Here is a 12,725-nt window from a genome sequence, read left to right on the forward strand (position 1 = left end):
GTTAACACAAGAATAAAATTTTTGCCGCACTTTAGCCGCTTTATATAGAAAATTTTCACAAAAATTTAAGGGGGTGCTTTTGAATTTTACACAACGCACACGAAATGAAAAGTACAAAAATATATTACTTGCTCTCTCTAATTTTAGTTGAATTTGGTATAAATACAAGTTGTTCTCCCTACAATAATCATTAGTTCTTGTGCTACGTTTGTGAAGTGTGTTTCAAAAAAATAAAGTGAATTAAAAATGACTGGTCGTGGTAAAGGTGGTAAAGGCTTGGAAAGGTGGCGCTAAACGTCATCGTAAAGTGTTGCGTGATAACATCCAAGGTATTACCAAGCCAGCTATTAGACGTTTGGCTCGTCGTGGTGGTGTAAAACGTATTTCTGGTTTGATTTACGAAGAAACTCGCGGTGTTTTGAAAGTGTTTTTGGAAAATGTTATTCGTGATGCTGTCACCTATACTGAACACGCCCAAGAGGAAAACCGTAACCGCCATGGATGTTGTCTATGCTTTGAAGAGACAAGGACGTACTTTGTACGGTTTCGGCGGTTAAACACACCATTTATTTAGCGGACAATTAATGATTATATTTTAAAAAACAAAACAACCAATCGGTCCTTTTCAGGACCACAAAAAATATTTTTAAAGAGATTTTACTTGTTCAAAAATTATTATTGCATTAATATTTTGATTTAAATACATTCAAAAAATCAAAATTAATGACATGAAATGTATAGGGTTTTTTTTTCTGGTAAATGTTCACTTTTTTTAATTTTGCGAGTTATTTTATTTACTAGATATTAAAAACCAAATTAGTTTATTAACAAAGAATTTTAGATTTTTTTTCTCTTTTATTCATGAAGATAAATTACATTTGTATTTATTAAATATAAAAATTAATATGAATTTTCAGAAACAAACAAACAATATTCTTTAATACATATGTATGTAGATATAACCGAATGATTCAATAATAGGTATAAAGTTCTATTTTAATATTATTATTATTTTTAGTAATGTGTGAATATTTTTCCTTTTCAATACATACATACTATGCATACATTTAAGCATCTTTCATTGATCAAAGTAAACAAAAATTTAATACATACATATAGTATATAGTATTTGTATGCATGTACATATAAAGAAACAAATTCTTACAATTTGATTGACTGTACGTACTACTATAATTCGTACAGAAACAAAATCGCCTAACACACCCAAATATTTAGTGGAAAAACAGGAATTCTTTCATAGTTATTAGCAAGAAACCAGCAAACATAACAACAACAACAATGCTTGTACATACTATATAAATATGTATGTTTGTGTAAAAGGGATGATTAAGAGACAGCTGATGTTTTTGCATAGACAAAGAAAATGGATAAGAAATATAAACGGCTGCTAAATAAGAAAACAAAAAAACGGAAAGGAGAAAAGAGAAATAAAAATTTGCCAATAAGAAATATTCCACATAATATAATAAATAGGTAAATATGTACATATTTGTAAATATTTATACATATGTACAGTGGAACAACTTTTAGATAATTTTTTACGTAAACAATAATTTAATGGTAAAATAAATGAATGTACATTCCTTAAAATTAAAGAAATTCTTTGCTTTGATACAAACCAGTTTTCAACAAGAAGAAGAATACAAATAAAATTATGTACTACACTCTGACAAATAAAATGTGTATGCACGAATTCCATCGTTGTTATACCAACAAAACAACATCGTTATTTTCTTTTCGTTGACTATCGGAATACACTAAAATAATATACATACATACATATGTATGTAGTAAAACAAAATAGGGATGAATTATGAAGTATTTATATAGAAAATGAAAATTTGTAAGAAATATTAAGAGGAATGTTAGTTAAAATAACAATTTATTTTATATAAATAAATATGTGAGGGGAAATTTGGAAAAAAAAAATTTTTTATTTTTTTATTAATACCTATGTAATATAGTTTAGTGAAAAAATTTGTTCTCTTTATAAAAATGAATTTGTCGTCCTGAAAAGGACGGATTGTTTCTTTTGACGATATACGATGGTCTGTATATAAATGTAGTATTTTTTTCTTGTTGGTTTCGAATAATTTAAGCCTTCTTTTCTGTTTTCTTGGGCAAAAGTACAGCTTGAATGTTTGGCAAAACACCACCTTGGGCAATGGTTACACCAGACAACAATTTGTTCAATTCTTCGTCATTACGGATGGCCAATTGCAAATGACGAGGGATAATTCTGGTCTTCTTGTTGTCACGAGCAGCATTACCAGCCAATTCAAGAACTTCAGCGGCCAAATATTCCATAACGGCAGCTAAATATACTGGAGCGCCGGCACCAACACGTTCAGCATAATTGCCTTTACGCAACAAACGATGAATACGACCGACGGGGAATTGCAAACCAGCACGGTTTGAACGGGACTTTGCCTTTCCCTTAACTTTGCCACCTTTACCACGACCAGACATTTTTCACTTTTTTTTTTTAGTTATTAAACACTTCACTAGAGCACTGAATACACAAAACTGTTAACGTTTCCATACAAGTAACGCAGTATTTATACTTTTTTTGTGTTCTGCTCTCACACACGGGGGTTGATTATCAACACACTAGCTATGTAGATACACATATAATTCGGCTGCACGAAAAAAAGTATATATTGCGCACAACATTCGTAGAAATTTATAAATTGTGAACAGTGTTAAAAGTGTTTGTGAAGTGTAAACAACTGAAAATTAAATTGTGAAAAATGCCCCCTAAAGCAAGTGGAAAAGCAACAAAGAAGGCTGGCAAGGCCCAAAAGAATATTACCAAGAGTGATAAGACCAGGAAACGCAAGCGTAAGGAAAGTTATGCCATCTACATTTACAAAGTGTTGAAGCAAGTACATCCCGATACTGGTATTTCCTCAAAGGCCATGAGTATCATGAACAGTTTTGTTAATGATATTTTCGAACGTATTGCCGCTGAAGCATCTCGTTTGGCTCAATACAACAAACGTTCGACCATCACCAGTCGGGAAATTCAAACTGCCGTCCGTCTATTGTTGCCCGGTGAATTGGCTAAGCACGCTGTCAGTGAAGGCACCAAGGCTGTAACCAAATACACCAGCTCCAAGTAAATTTTATTTACACCACCACGATTGATTCTTTTTTTAATTACAAAAGGCCCTTTTCAGGGCCACAAAATCAATTTTAAAAGAGTTTTAATTTGTTATCAAGCGTTTTTAGTAATTTATATTACATGTTTTTTTTTTTTAGAAAAAATTATAAACTATTTACATTTCATACAATATTTAAAAAATACAAAAATTAACTTCTTATTATATTTTTGACGTTCTTATTAACTATCCAAAATGGAAAATTAAACAAACATTTTTAATAAAAATTAAAATGTTTTTAAATATTATATTGTTTACTGTCTAAAATGGAAAATAAGACCTAAAAAAAAATAAAATAATACTTAATACAAACACTTTTAGGGGTACTGCATAAAAAGTCTAGAAGATAATCTAAAAATCAATTTTAAATCCATAAAGTTGACAATTAATTCAAATTTTAGAGGTTTTTCTAACATAATTTAAAAATTTGTAATAATTTATAAAATAAATTTTTTTTATTTTTGAAAAAATATTTTTATTAATTCTATTTAATGAAAAATTGAATATTAGAGTTTTTAAGCAATATTGTGTTTTGCCGACGGCTTTTAATTTTTTACTTTGTCAATTGAATTTTAGAGCTTTTAGGCAACATTGTGTTTTGCCGACGGCTTTTATGAAATTTTCTTAATAAATATTGTGTATAATTTAATGAAAAATTGAATTTTAGAGTTTTTATGCAATATTGTGTTTTGCCGACGGCATTTAATTTTTTACTTTGTCAATTGAATTTTTAGAGCTTTTAGGTAACATTGTGTTTTGCAGACGGCTTTTATGAAATTTTCTTAAAAAATATTGTGTATAATTTACAGGCAAATTGAATTTATAAACAATAAATTTTTCTTTTCAAATGTCAGTAGAAATAAAATGAGAATTATTGTGTAAAATATTCTTTAAAGTACTTCTATTTTATTTTTTTTTTTTTTTAAATATTAAGTTTAGAATTTGTAATTTAATCTCTTTTATGTAATTATTTTGTAGCCCTGAAAAGGGCTTTTTAGGTTATAAATATTTTTTTCAAATATTGAAAAATAACATTGTTGATAATAAAAAAAAAGATTTACTTTTTGGCGACTGCCTTTTTGGCTGCTGGTTTCTTGACTGGTGATGCCTTTTTGGGCTTGGCTGCAACAGCGGTTTTTGCTTTGGGTGCTTTTGGTTTAGTTGCTGGAGCCTTTTTGGTGGTTTTTGCTTTAACTGTGCCAGTCTTCTTAGCAGTTTTAGCATTGACCTTTTCGGTCTTCTTCTTCTCAGCAGTCTTTTTAGCGGCAGATGGTTTCTTAGCTGAGACTGCAGCAGCCTTCTTCTTGGCAGCGGCGGCTGACTTTTTCTTTTTGTCTGCAGCAGCAGCTACTTTTTTCTTTTCAGAAGCGGGTTTCTTTTCTTTAGGCTCTTTTGAGGCAGCAGCTGACAATTTGAATGAACCAGAAGCACCCTTACCTTTTGTTTGAATTAGTTTTCCACTAGTTACGGCACTCTTCAAATATTTCTTGATGAAAGGAGCCAATTTCTGTGCATCTACCTTATAAGTACCGGCCATGTATTTCTTAATAGCTGCAAGAGATGAACCACCGCGTTCCTTTAAAGTTTTAATGGCTGCATCAACCATTTGTTGAGTTGGAGGATGAGATGGTGCAGCTGATGGTTTCTTTGCCTTGGCAGAAGTAACTTTTTTCGCCTTTTTCTCAGCTGCTGGAGCAGCAACGGGAGAGGCAGTATTTTCAACAACAGCGGAATCAGACATGTTTAAAATTTTCTTCACTTTTATTTTTTATTAACACAAAAATTGTAAGTATATGGTGGTAGCACTTTTTGTGTGTGTGCGCACAAAACCATTAGGTACATCGTTATCATGAGAAGTTCATAGTAGTCGACAACAACAATTTGTTAAATTTTTAGTGAGAGCTCGAGTAAAATTTAACAAAAGTTTTTTCTTCTTTTCAATTATTTCGACTATATTTAATAAAAAATTTAAAAAATGTTTTACATAATCCATAGTATAGGTGTTGTAGATTGTATTTTAATAAAAATAATTAATTTTCACTTAGCCAATTCTATTCTATAGACCTTTTTCTAACAAGTTTTTAATATGTTTCTAACAAAATATTAATGTAATTACACGTAATTGTTATATTATTACAAAATTCTTTAACAAAATTGATGTCCACAGAATATCACATGTGTTTTCTTTATGTTGGTTAAAAAAAATTTCAATTTAATTTATTTTTAGATTTTTGAAAATTATTTTAAAATTTACTCTATTACAGAGTCATTTTGCTCATATTGTCATGATAATCTCTGAAAGATTTCTTTCACAAATTTAAATAAATATTAAAAATAATAATGATTTCGAGCAACATTTCAACATATTATCATTGATATTGTTCTAAATATTACAAAACTAAATTTTTATTTTATTATTTATTAATAACTTTGTGAATATCATTGCTAAAATCTTCTTACCATTCATTCCCTACATACACGATTAATGTAATTTTTTTAAAAGTGTAAAATGATTATCATCTGATTTTTTCTTTGTTTATATTTACAATGCAACAAAATATGATTACAATGAAAAAATAAATATTAAATTTTTAGGTTGTGAAACATTTATTTACAAAAATTTATATAAATTTGTCTAATATTTATTTGAAGATGCATATAAAGCGATTAGAAAACCAATAATAATTTCTCTGTAATGATTTTTTTATAATAATATGATATTGGGAAATTTAAAAATTCGCTTTACAAATTGTTTAATGAAAATATTATTTCATCATGTTTCCTTGTCAGAAAGTACAAAAAAGTTTAAGAAATTGTTCGTAAATTTAAAGAAAGTTAAACAAAAAAATATACAAGTAAAAAATCTAATATTCTTTTCATAATATAAACAAAAAATATATTCAAAGTAAAATATCTCATAAAATTTCATGTTAAGACGACGGACGGCAAACATGACGGTAAAAATTCATAATTTTTTCCTTCTACAAATATACAAGTAATAAATTTAATGTTCTTTTCTTAAAATAACCAAAAATATATTCAAAGTAAAATATCTCATAAAATTTCATGTTTAGCCGACGGAAAATTGTATTTTTAAGCCGTCGGTCGGTAAAATTTCATAATTTCTTCCTTCTAAAAATATACAAAAATTTCCTAAAATTTCATATATGAATAGACAATTCATGTTAAGCCGACGGCAAAATGTGTTTATGTTTTTGTTAAGCCGTCGGTAAAATTTCATTTCAAAAATTGTTCCTTCTAAAAATATACAAAAATTTAATATTCTTTTTTATAAAATAACCAACAAAAATATGTTCAAACGTAAATAAAAATAGTTTTAAATGTTTTTATATACATATTTTCTAAACAAATTGTTCGTTCATGTTACAAAAAGAAGAATATTACATACATAAAAATTAATTAACTAAAAACTAGTAATAAAAAAATCTTTACGTTTAAACAATAACTAAAATTCTCTTTTTCAATATATTTAATGGTCCTAAAAAGGACCGATTAATGTAAAAAAAATAAAAATAGAGGAGAATTTAAAAATTTCCAAACAAATTTCGTTTTATAAACCATTGATAATGTTTCTTGTTTATTTATATGTAGTTTCAATTTTACAATAAATAAACAACAAAATTCTAGTATTAATTTAAAAACAAACAAAAATTCACCAAATTATTTTATTTATTTTTACACAGACACACAGGGATGAAAAAAAAAAAATTATAAAATATTTTTTCTTCATAAATTTCAATTATTTTGAGCTAACCACAACAACAATAATAATAACAACAACAACATCAATCGAAAAAAAAATCGGCGAGGGGGACAATAAAATTTCAACCAGAAAATGCACTATCTCTTTTAAAAATTCATTTAGTGGTCCTGAAAAGGACCGATTTTGTTTTGTTGTTATTTATACATCATCATCACATCGACACATTAAATTAAGCGCGTTCGCCACGAATACGTCTAGCCAATTGGATATCCTTTGGCATAATGGTGACACGTTTAGCGTGGATGGCACACAAGTTGGTATCTTCGAAAAGACCAACCAAATAGGCTTCACTGGCCTCTTGAAGAGCCATAACAGCAGAGCTCTGGAAACGTAAATCTGTTTTGAAATCTTGAGCAATTTCACGTACCAAACGTTGGAATGGCAATTTACGGATCAACAACTCAGTGCTCTTTTGGTAACGGCGAATTTCACGCAAAGCTACAGTACCAGGGCGATAACGATGAGGTTTCTTAACACCACCGGTAGCTGGTGCACTCTTGCGAGCAGCCTTAGTAGCCAATTGTTTACGTGGTGCTTTGCCACCAGTCGATTTACGGGCAGTTTGCTTTGTACGAGCCATTTTTCACTTCACTTTTTTTTCACTTTTTCACACAATCACTGTTAACACAAGAATAAAATTTTTGCCGCACTTTAGCCGCTTTATATAGAAAATTTTCACAAAAATTTAAGGGGGTGCTTTTGAATTTTACACAACGCACACGAAATGAAAAGTACAAAAATATATTACTTGCTCTCTCTAATTTTAGTTGAATTTGGTATAAATACAAGTTGTTCTCCCTACAATAATCATTAGTTCTTGTGCTACGTTTGTGAAGTGTGTTTCAAAAAAAATAAAGTGAATTAAAAATGACTGGTCGTGGTAAAGGTGGTAAAGGCTTGGGAAAAGGTGGCGCTAAACGTCATCGTAAAGTGTTGCGTGATAACATCCAAGGTATTACCAAGCCAGCTATTAGACGTTTGGCTCGTCGTGGTGGTGTAAAACGTATTTCTGGTTTGATTTACGAAGAAACTCGCGGTGTTTTGAAAGTGTTTTTGGAAAATGTTATTCGTGATGCTGTCACCTATACTGAACACGCCAAGAGGAAAACCGTAACCGCCATGGATGTTGTCTATGCTTTGAAGAGACAAGGACGTACTTTGTACGGTTTCGGCGGTTAAACACACCATTTATTTAGCGGACAATTAATGATTATATTTTAAAAAACAAAACAACCAATCGGTCCTTTTCAGGACCACAAAAAATATTTTTAAAGAGATTTTACTTGTTCAAAAATTATTATTGCATTATTATTTTGATTTAAATACATTCAAAAAATCAAAATTAATGACATGAAATGTATAGGGTTTTTTTTTCTGGTAAATGTTCACTTTTTTTAATTTTGCGAGTTATTTTATTTACTAGATATTAAAAACCAAATTAGTTTATTAACAAAGAATTTTAGATTTTTTTTCTCTTTTATTCATGAAAGATAAATTACATTTGTATTTTTAAATATAAAAATTAATATGAATTTTCAGAAACAAACAAACAATATTCTTTAATACATATGTATGTAGATATAACCGAATGATTCAATAATAGGTATAAAGTTCTATTTTAATATTATTATTATTTTTAGTAATGTGTGAATATTTTTCCTTTTCAATACATACATACTATGCATACATTTAAGCATCTTTCATTGATCAAAGTAAACAAAAATTTAATACATACATATAGTATATAGTATTTGTATGCATGTACATATAAAGAAACAAATTCTTACAATTTGATTGACTGTACGTACTACTATAATTCGTACAGAAACAAAATCGCCTAACACACCCAAATATTTAGTGGAAAAACAGGAATTCTTTCATAGTTATTAGCAAGAAACCAGCAAACATAACAACAACAACAATGCTTGTACATACTATATAAATATGTATGTTTGTGTAAAAGGGATGATTAAGAGACAGCTGATGTTTTTGCATAGACAAAGAAAATGGATAAGAAATATAAACGGCTGCTAAATAAGAAAACAAAAAAACGGAAAGGAGAAAAGAGAAATAAAAATTTGCCAATAAGAAATATTCCACATAATATAATAAATAGGTACATATGTACATATTTGTAAATATTTATACATATGTACAGTGGAACAACTTTTAGATAATTTTTTACGTAAACAATAATTTAATGGTAAAATAAATGAATGTACATTCCTTAAAATTAAAGAAATTCTTTGCTTTGATACAAACCAGTTTTCAAACAAGAAGAAGAATACAAATAAAATTATGTACTACACTCTGACAAATAAAATGTGTATGCACGAATTCCATCGTTGTTATACCAACAAAACAACATCGTTATTTTCTTTTCGTTGACTATCGGAATACACTAAAATAATATACATACATACATATGTATGTAGTAAAACAAAATAGGGATGAATTATGAAGTATTTATATAGAAAATGAAAATTTGTAAGAAATATTAAGAGGAATGTTAGTTAAAATAACAATTTATTTTATATAAATAAATATGTGAGGGGAAATTTGGAAAAAAAAAATTTTTTATTTTTTTATTAATACCTATGTAATATAGTTTAGTGAAAAAATTTGTTCTCTTTATAAAAATGAATTTGTCGTCCTGAAAAGGACGGATTGTTTCTTTTGACGATATACGATGGTCTGTATATAAATGTAGTATTTTTTTCTTGTTGGTTTCGAATAATTTAAGCCTTCTTTTCTGTTTTCTTGGGCAAAAGTACAGCTTGAATGTTTGGCAAAACACCACCTTGGGCAATGGTTACACCAGACAACAATTTGTTCAATTCTTCGTCATTACGGATGGCCAATTGCAAATGACGAGGGATAATTCTGGTCTTCTTGTTGTCACGAGCAGCATTACCAGCCAATTCAAGAACTTCAGCGGCCAAATATTCCATAACGGCAGCTAAATATACTGGAGCGCCGGCACCAACACGTTCAGCATAATTGCCTTTACGCAACAAACGATGAATACGACCGACGGGGAATTGCAAACCAGCACGGTTTGAACGGGACTTTGCCTTTCCCTTAACTTTGCCACCTTTACCACGACCAGACATTTTTCACTTTTTTTTTTTAGTTATTAAACACTTCACTAGAGCACTGAATACACAAAACTGTTAACGTTTCCATACAAGTAACGCAGTATTTATACTTTTTTTGTGTTCTGCTCTCACACACGGGGGTTGATTATCAACACACTAGCTATGTAGATACACATATAATTCGGCTGCACGAAAAAAAGTATATATTGCGCACAACATTCGTAGAAATTTATAAATTGTGAACAGTGTTAAAAGTGTTTGTGAAGTGTAAACAACTGAAAATTAAATTGTGAAAAATGCCCCCTAAAGCAAGTGGAAAAGCAACAAAGAAGGCTGGCAAGGCCCAAAAGAATATTACCAAGAGTGATAAGACCAGGAAACGCAAGCGTAAGGAAAGTTATGCCATCTACATTTACAAAGTGTTGAAGCAAGTACATCCCGATACTGGTATTTCCTCAAAGGCCATGAGTATCATGAACAGTTTTGTTAATGATATTTTCGAACGTATTGCCGCTGAAGCATCTCGTTTGGCTCAATACAACAAACGTTCGACCATCACCAGTCGGGAAATTCAAACTGCCGTCCGTCTATTGTTGCCCGGTGAATTGGCTAAGCACGCTGTCAGTGAAGGCACCAAGGCTGTAACCAAATACACCAGCTCCAAGTAAATTTTATTTACACCACCACGATTGATTCTTTTTTTAATTACAAAAGGCCCTTTTCAGGGCCACAAAATCAATTTTAAAAGAGTTTTAATTTGTTATCAAGCGTTTTTAGTAATTTATATTACATGTTTTTTTTTTTTAGAAAAAATTATAAACTATTTACATTTCATACAATATTTAAAAAATACAAAAATTAACTTCTTATTATATTTTTGACGTTCTTATTAACTATCCAAAATGGAAAATTAAACAAACATTTTTAATAAAAATTAAAATGTTTTTAAATATTATATTGTTTACTGTCTAAAATGGAAAATAAGACCTAAAAAAAAATAAAATAATACTTAATACAAACACTTTTAGGGGTACTGCATAAAAAGTCTAGAAGATAATCTAAAAATCAATTTTAAATCCATAAAGTTGACAATTAATTCAAATTTTAGAGGTTTTTCTAACATAATTTAAAAATTTGTAATAATTTATAAAATAAATTTTTTTTATTTTTGAAAAAATATTTTTATTAATTCTATTTAATGAAAAATTGAATATTAGAGTTTTTAAGCAATATTGTGTTTTGCCGACGGCTTTTAATTTTTTACTTTGTCAATTGAATTTTAGAGCTTTTAGGCAACATTGTGTTTTGCCGACGGCTTTTATGAAATTTTCTTAATAAATATTGTGTATAATTTAATGAAAAATTGAATTTTAGAGTTTTTATGCAATATTGTGTTTTGCCGACGGCATTTAATTTTTTACTTTGTCAATTGAATTTTTAGAGCTTTTAGGTAACATTGTGTTTTGCAGACGGCTTTTATGAAATTTTCTTAAAAAATATTGTGTATAATTTACAGGCAAATTGAATTTATAAACAATAAATTTTTCTTTTCAAATGTCAGTAGAAATAAAATGAGAATTATTGTGTAAAATATTCTTTAAAGTACTTCTATTTTATTTTTTTTTTTTTTTTAAATATTAAGTTTAGAATTTGTAATTTAATCTCTTTTATGTAATTATTTTGTAGCCCTGAAAAGGGCTTTTTAGGTTATAAATATTTTTTTCAAATATTGAAAAATAACATTGTTGATAATAAAAAAAAAGATTTACTTTTTGGCGACTGCCTTTTTGGCTGCTGGTTTCTTGACTGGTGATGCCTTTTTGGGCTTGGCTGCAACAGCGGTTTTTGCTTTGGGTGCTTTTGGTTTAGTTGCTGGAGCCTTTTTGGTGGTTTTTGCTTTAACTGTGCCAGTCTTCTTAGCAGTTTTAGCATTGACCTTTTCGGTCTTCTTCTTCTCAGCAGTCTTTTTAGCGGCAGATGGTTTCTTAGCTGAGACTGCAGCAGCCTTCTTCTTGGCAGCGGCGGCTGACTTTTTCTTTTTGTCTGCAGCAGCAGCTACTTTTTTCTTTTCAGAAGCGGGTTTCTTTTCTTTAGGCTCTTTTGAGGCAGCAGCTGACAATTTGAATGAACCAGAAGCACCCTTACCTTTTGTTTGAATTAGTTTTCCACTAGTTACGGCACTCTTCAAATATTTCTTGATGAAAGGAGCCAATTTCTGTGCATCTACCTTATAAGTACCGGCCATGTATTTCTTAATAGCTGCAAGAGATGAACCACCGCGTTCCTTTAAAGTTTTAATGGCTGCATCAACCATTTGTTGAGTTGGAGGATGAGATGGTGCAGCTGATGGTTTCTTTGCCTTGGCAGAAGTAACTTTTTTCGCCTTTTTCTCAGCTGCTGGAGCAGCAACGGGAGAGGCAGTATTTTCAACAACAGCGGAATCAGACATGTTTAAAATTTTCTTCACTTTTATTTTTTATTAACACAAAAATTGTAAGTATATGGTGGTAGCACTTTTTGTGTGTGTGCGCACAAAACCATTAGGTACATCGTTATCATGAGAAGTTCATAGTAGTCGACAACAACAATTTGTTAAATTTTTAGTGAGAGCTCGAGTAAAATTTAACAAAAGTTTTTTCTTCTTTTCAATTATTTCGACTA

General features: G+C 29.5%; 8 protein-coding genes and 1 pseudogene across 8 annotated transcripts in view; 4 read left to right on the forward strand and 5 right to left on the reverse strand.

The window, feature by feature from the left end:
* The window catches only part of LOC135958617 (uncharacterized), an 11,697-nt gene extending 4,116 nt beyond the window's left edge, over positions 1-7,581 (reverse strand). Inside the window, 1 exon segment of the mRNA XM_065509513.1 lies at positions 7,142-7,581. Coding sequence (XP_065365585.1) covers positions 7,142-7,546 — 405 coding nt within the window. The 5' untranslated portion in view covers positions 7,547-7,581.
* Positions 247-613, forward strand: LOC135956342 (histone H4-like; annotated as a pseudogene).
* LOC135956336 (histone H2A) lies at positions 2,105-2,538 on the reverse strand. Its single transcript, XM_065506790.1, has one exon. The coding sequence runs from the start codon at positions 2,488-2,490 to the stop codon at positions 2,116-2,118; it is 375 nt and encodes a 124-aa protein (XP_065362862.1). The 5' UTR covers positions 2,491-2,538; the 3' UTR covers positions 2,105-2,115.
* Positions 2,725-3,153, forward strand: LOC135956339 (histone H2B-like). The gene has a single exon (XM_065506794.1). The coding sequence runs from the start codon at positions 2,772-2,774 to the stop codon at positions 3,141-3,143; it is 372 nt and encodes a 123-aa protein (XP_065362866.1). The 5' UTR covers positions 2,725-2,771; the 3' UTR covers positions 3,144-3,153.
* Positions 4,150-4,946, reverse strand: LOC135956335 (histone H1-like). Its single transcript, XM_065506789.1, has one exon. The coding sequence runs from the start codon at positions 4,921-4,923 to the stop codon at positions 4,240-4,242; it is 684 nt and encodes a 227-aa protein (XP_065362861.1). The 5' UTR covers positions 4,924-4,946; the 3' UTR covers positions 4,150-4,239.
* A 219-nt stretch (positions 7,582-7,800) lies between the features above and the next one.
* On the forward strand, positions 7,801-8,160 carry LOC135956340 (histone H4). Its single transcript, XM_065506795.1, has one exon. It carries the CDS (start codon positions 7,834-7,836, stop codon positions 8,143-8,145), a length of 312 nt encoding a protein of 103 aa, XP_065362867.1. The 5' UTR covers positions 7,801-7,833; the 3' UTR covers positions 8,146-8,160.
* A 1,533-nt stretch (positions 8,161-9,693) lies between these two features.
* On the reverse strand, positions 9,694-10,128 carry LOC135957586 (histone H2A). The gene has a single exon (XM_065508364.1). It carries the CDS (start codon positions 10,077-10,079, stop codon positions 9,705-9,707), a length of 375 nt encoding a protein of 124 aa, XP_065364436.1. The 5' UTR covers positions 10,080-10,128; the 3' UTR covers positions 9,694-9,704.
* Positions 10,129-10,313: 185 nt separating this feature from the next.
* Positions 10,314-10,742, forward strand: LOC135958077 (histone H2B-like). The gene has a single exon (XM_065508941.1). The coding sequence runs from the start codon at positions 10,361-10,363 to the stop codon at positions 10,730-10,732; it is 372 nt and encodes a 123-aa protein (XP_065365013.1). The 5' UTR covers positions 10,314-10,360; the 3' UTR covers positions 10,733-10,742.
* A 997-nt stretch (positions 10,743-11,739) lies between these two features.
* LOC135957441 (histone H1-like) lies at positions 11,740-12,529 on the reverse strand. The gene has a single exon (XM_065508184.1). It carries the CDS (start codon positions 12,511-12,513, stop codon positions 11,830-11,832), a length of 684 nt encoding a protein of 227 aa, XP_065364256.1. The 5' UTR covers positions 12,514-12,529; the 3' UTR covers positions 11,740-11,829.
* Between the last annotated feature and the right edge of the window lie 196 nt (positions 12,530-12,725).

The sequence above is a fragment of the Calliphora vicina genome, chromosome 4 (genome assembly GCF_958450345.1).
Source record: "Calliphora vicina chromosome 4, idCalVici1.1, whole genome shotgun sequence".
Lineage (NCBI taxonomy): Eukaryota > Metazoa > Arthropoda > Insecta > Diptera > Calliphoridae > Calliphora > Calliphora vicina.

Coding starts and splice junctions, on each gene's coding strand:
- LOC135956336 (XM_065506790.1), bottom strand. CDS start 2,490: ATGTCTGGTCGTGGTAAAGGTGGCAAAGTTAAGGGAAAGGCAAAGTCC.
- LOC135956339 (XM_065506794.1), top strand. CDS start 2,772: ATGCCCCCTAAAGCAAGTGGAAAAGCAACAAAGAAGGCTGGCAAGGCC.
- LOC135956335 (XM_065506789.1), bottom strand. CDS start 4,923: ATGTCTGATTCCGCTGTTGTTGAAAATACTGCCTCTCCCGTTGCTGCT.
- LOC135956340 (XM_065506795.1), top strand. CDS start 7,834: ATGACTGGTCGTGGTAAAGGTGGTAAAGGCTTGGGAAAAGGTGGCGCT.
- LOC135957586 (XM_065508364.1), bottom strand. CDS start 10,079: ATGTCTGGTCGTGGTAAAGGTGGCAAAGTTAAGGGAAAGGCAAAGTCC.
- LOC135958077 (XM_065508941.1), top strand. CDS start 10,361: ATGCCCCCTAAAGCAAGTGGAAAAGCAACAAAGAAGGCTGGCAAGGCC.
- LOC135957441 (XM_065508184.1), bottom strand. CDS start 12,513: ATGTCTGATTCCGCTGTTGTTGAAAATACTGCCTCTCCCGTTGCTGCT.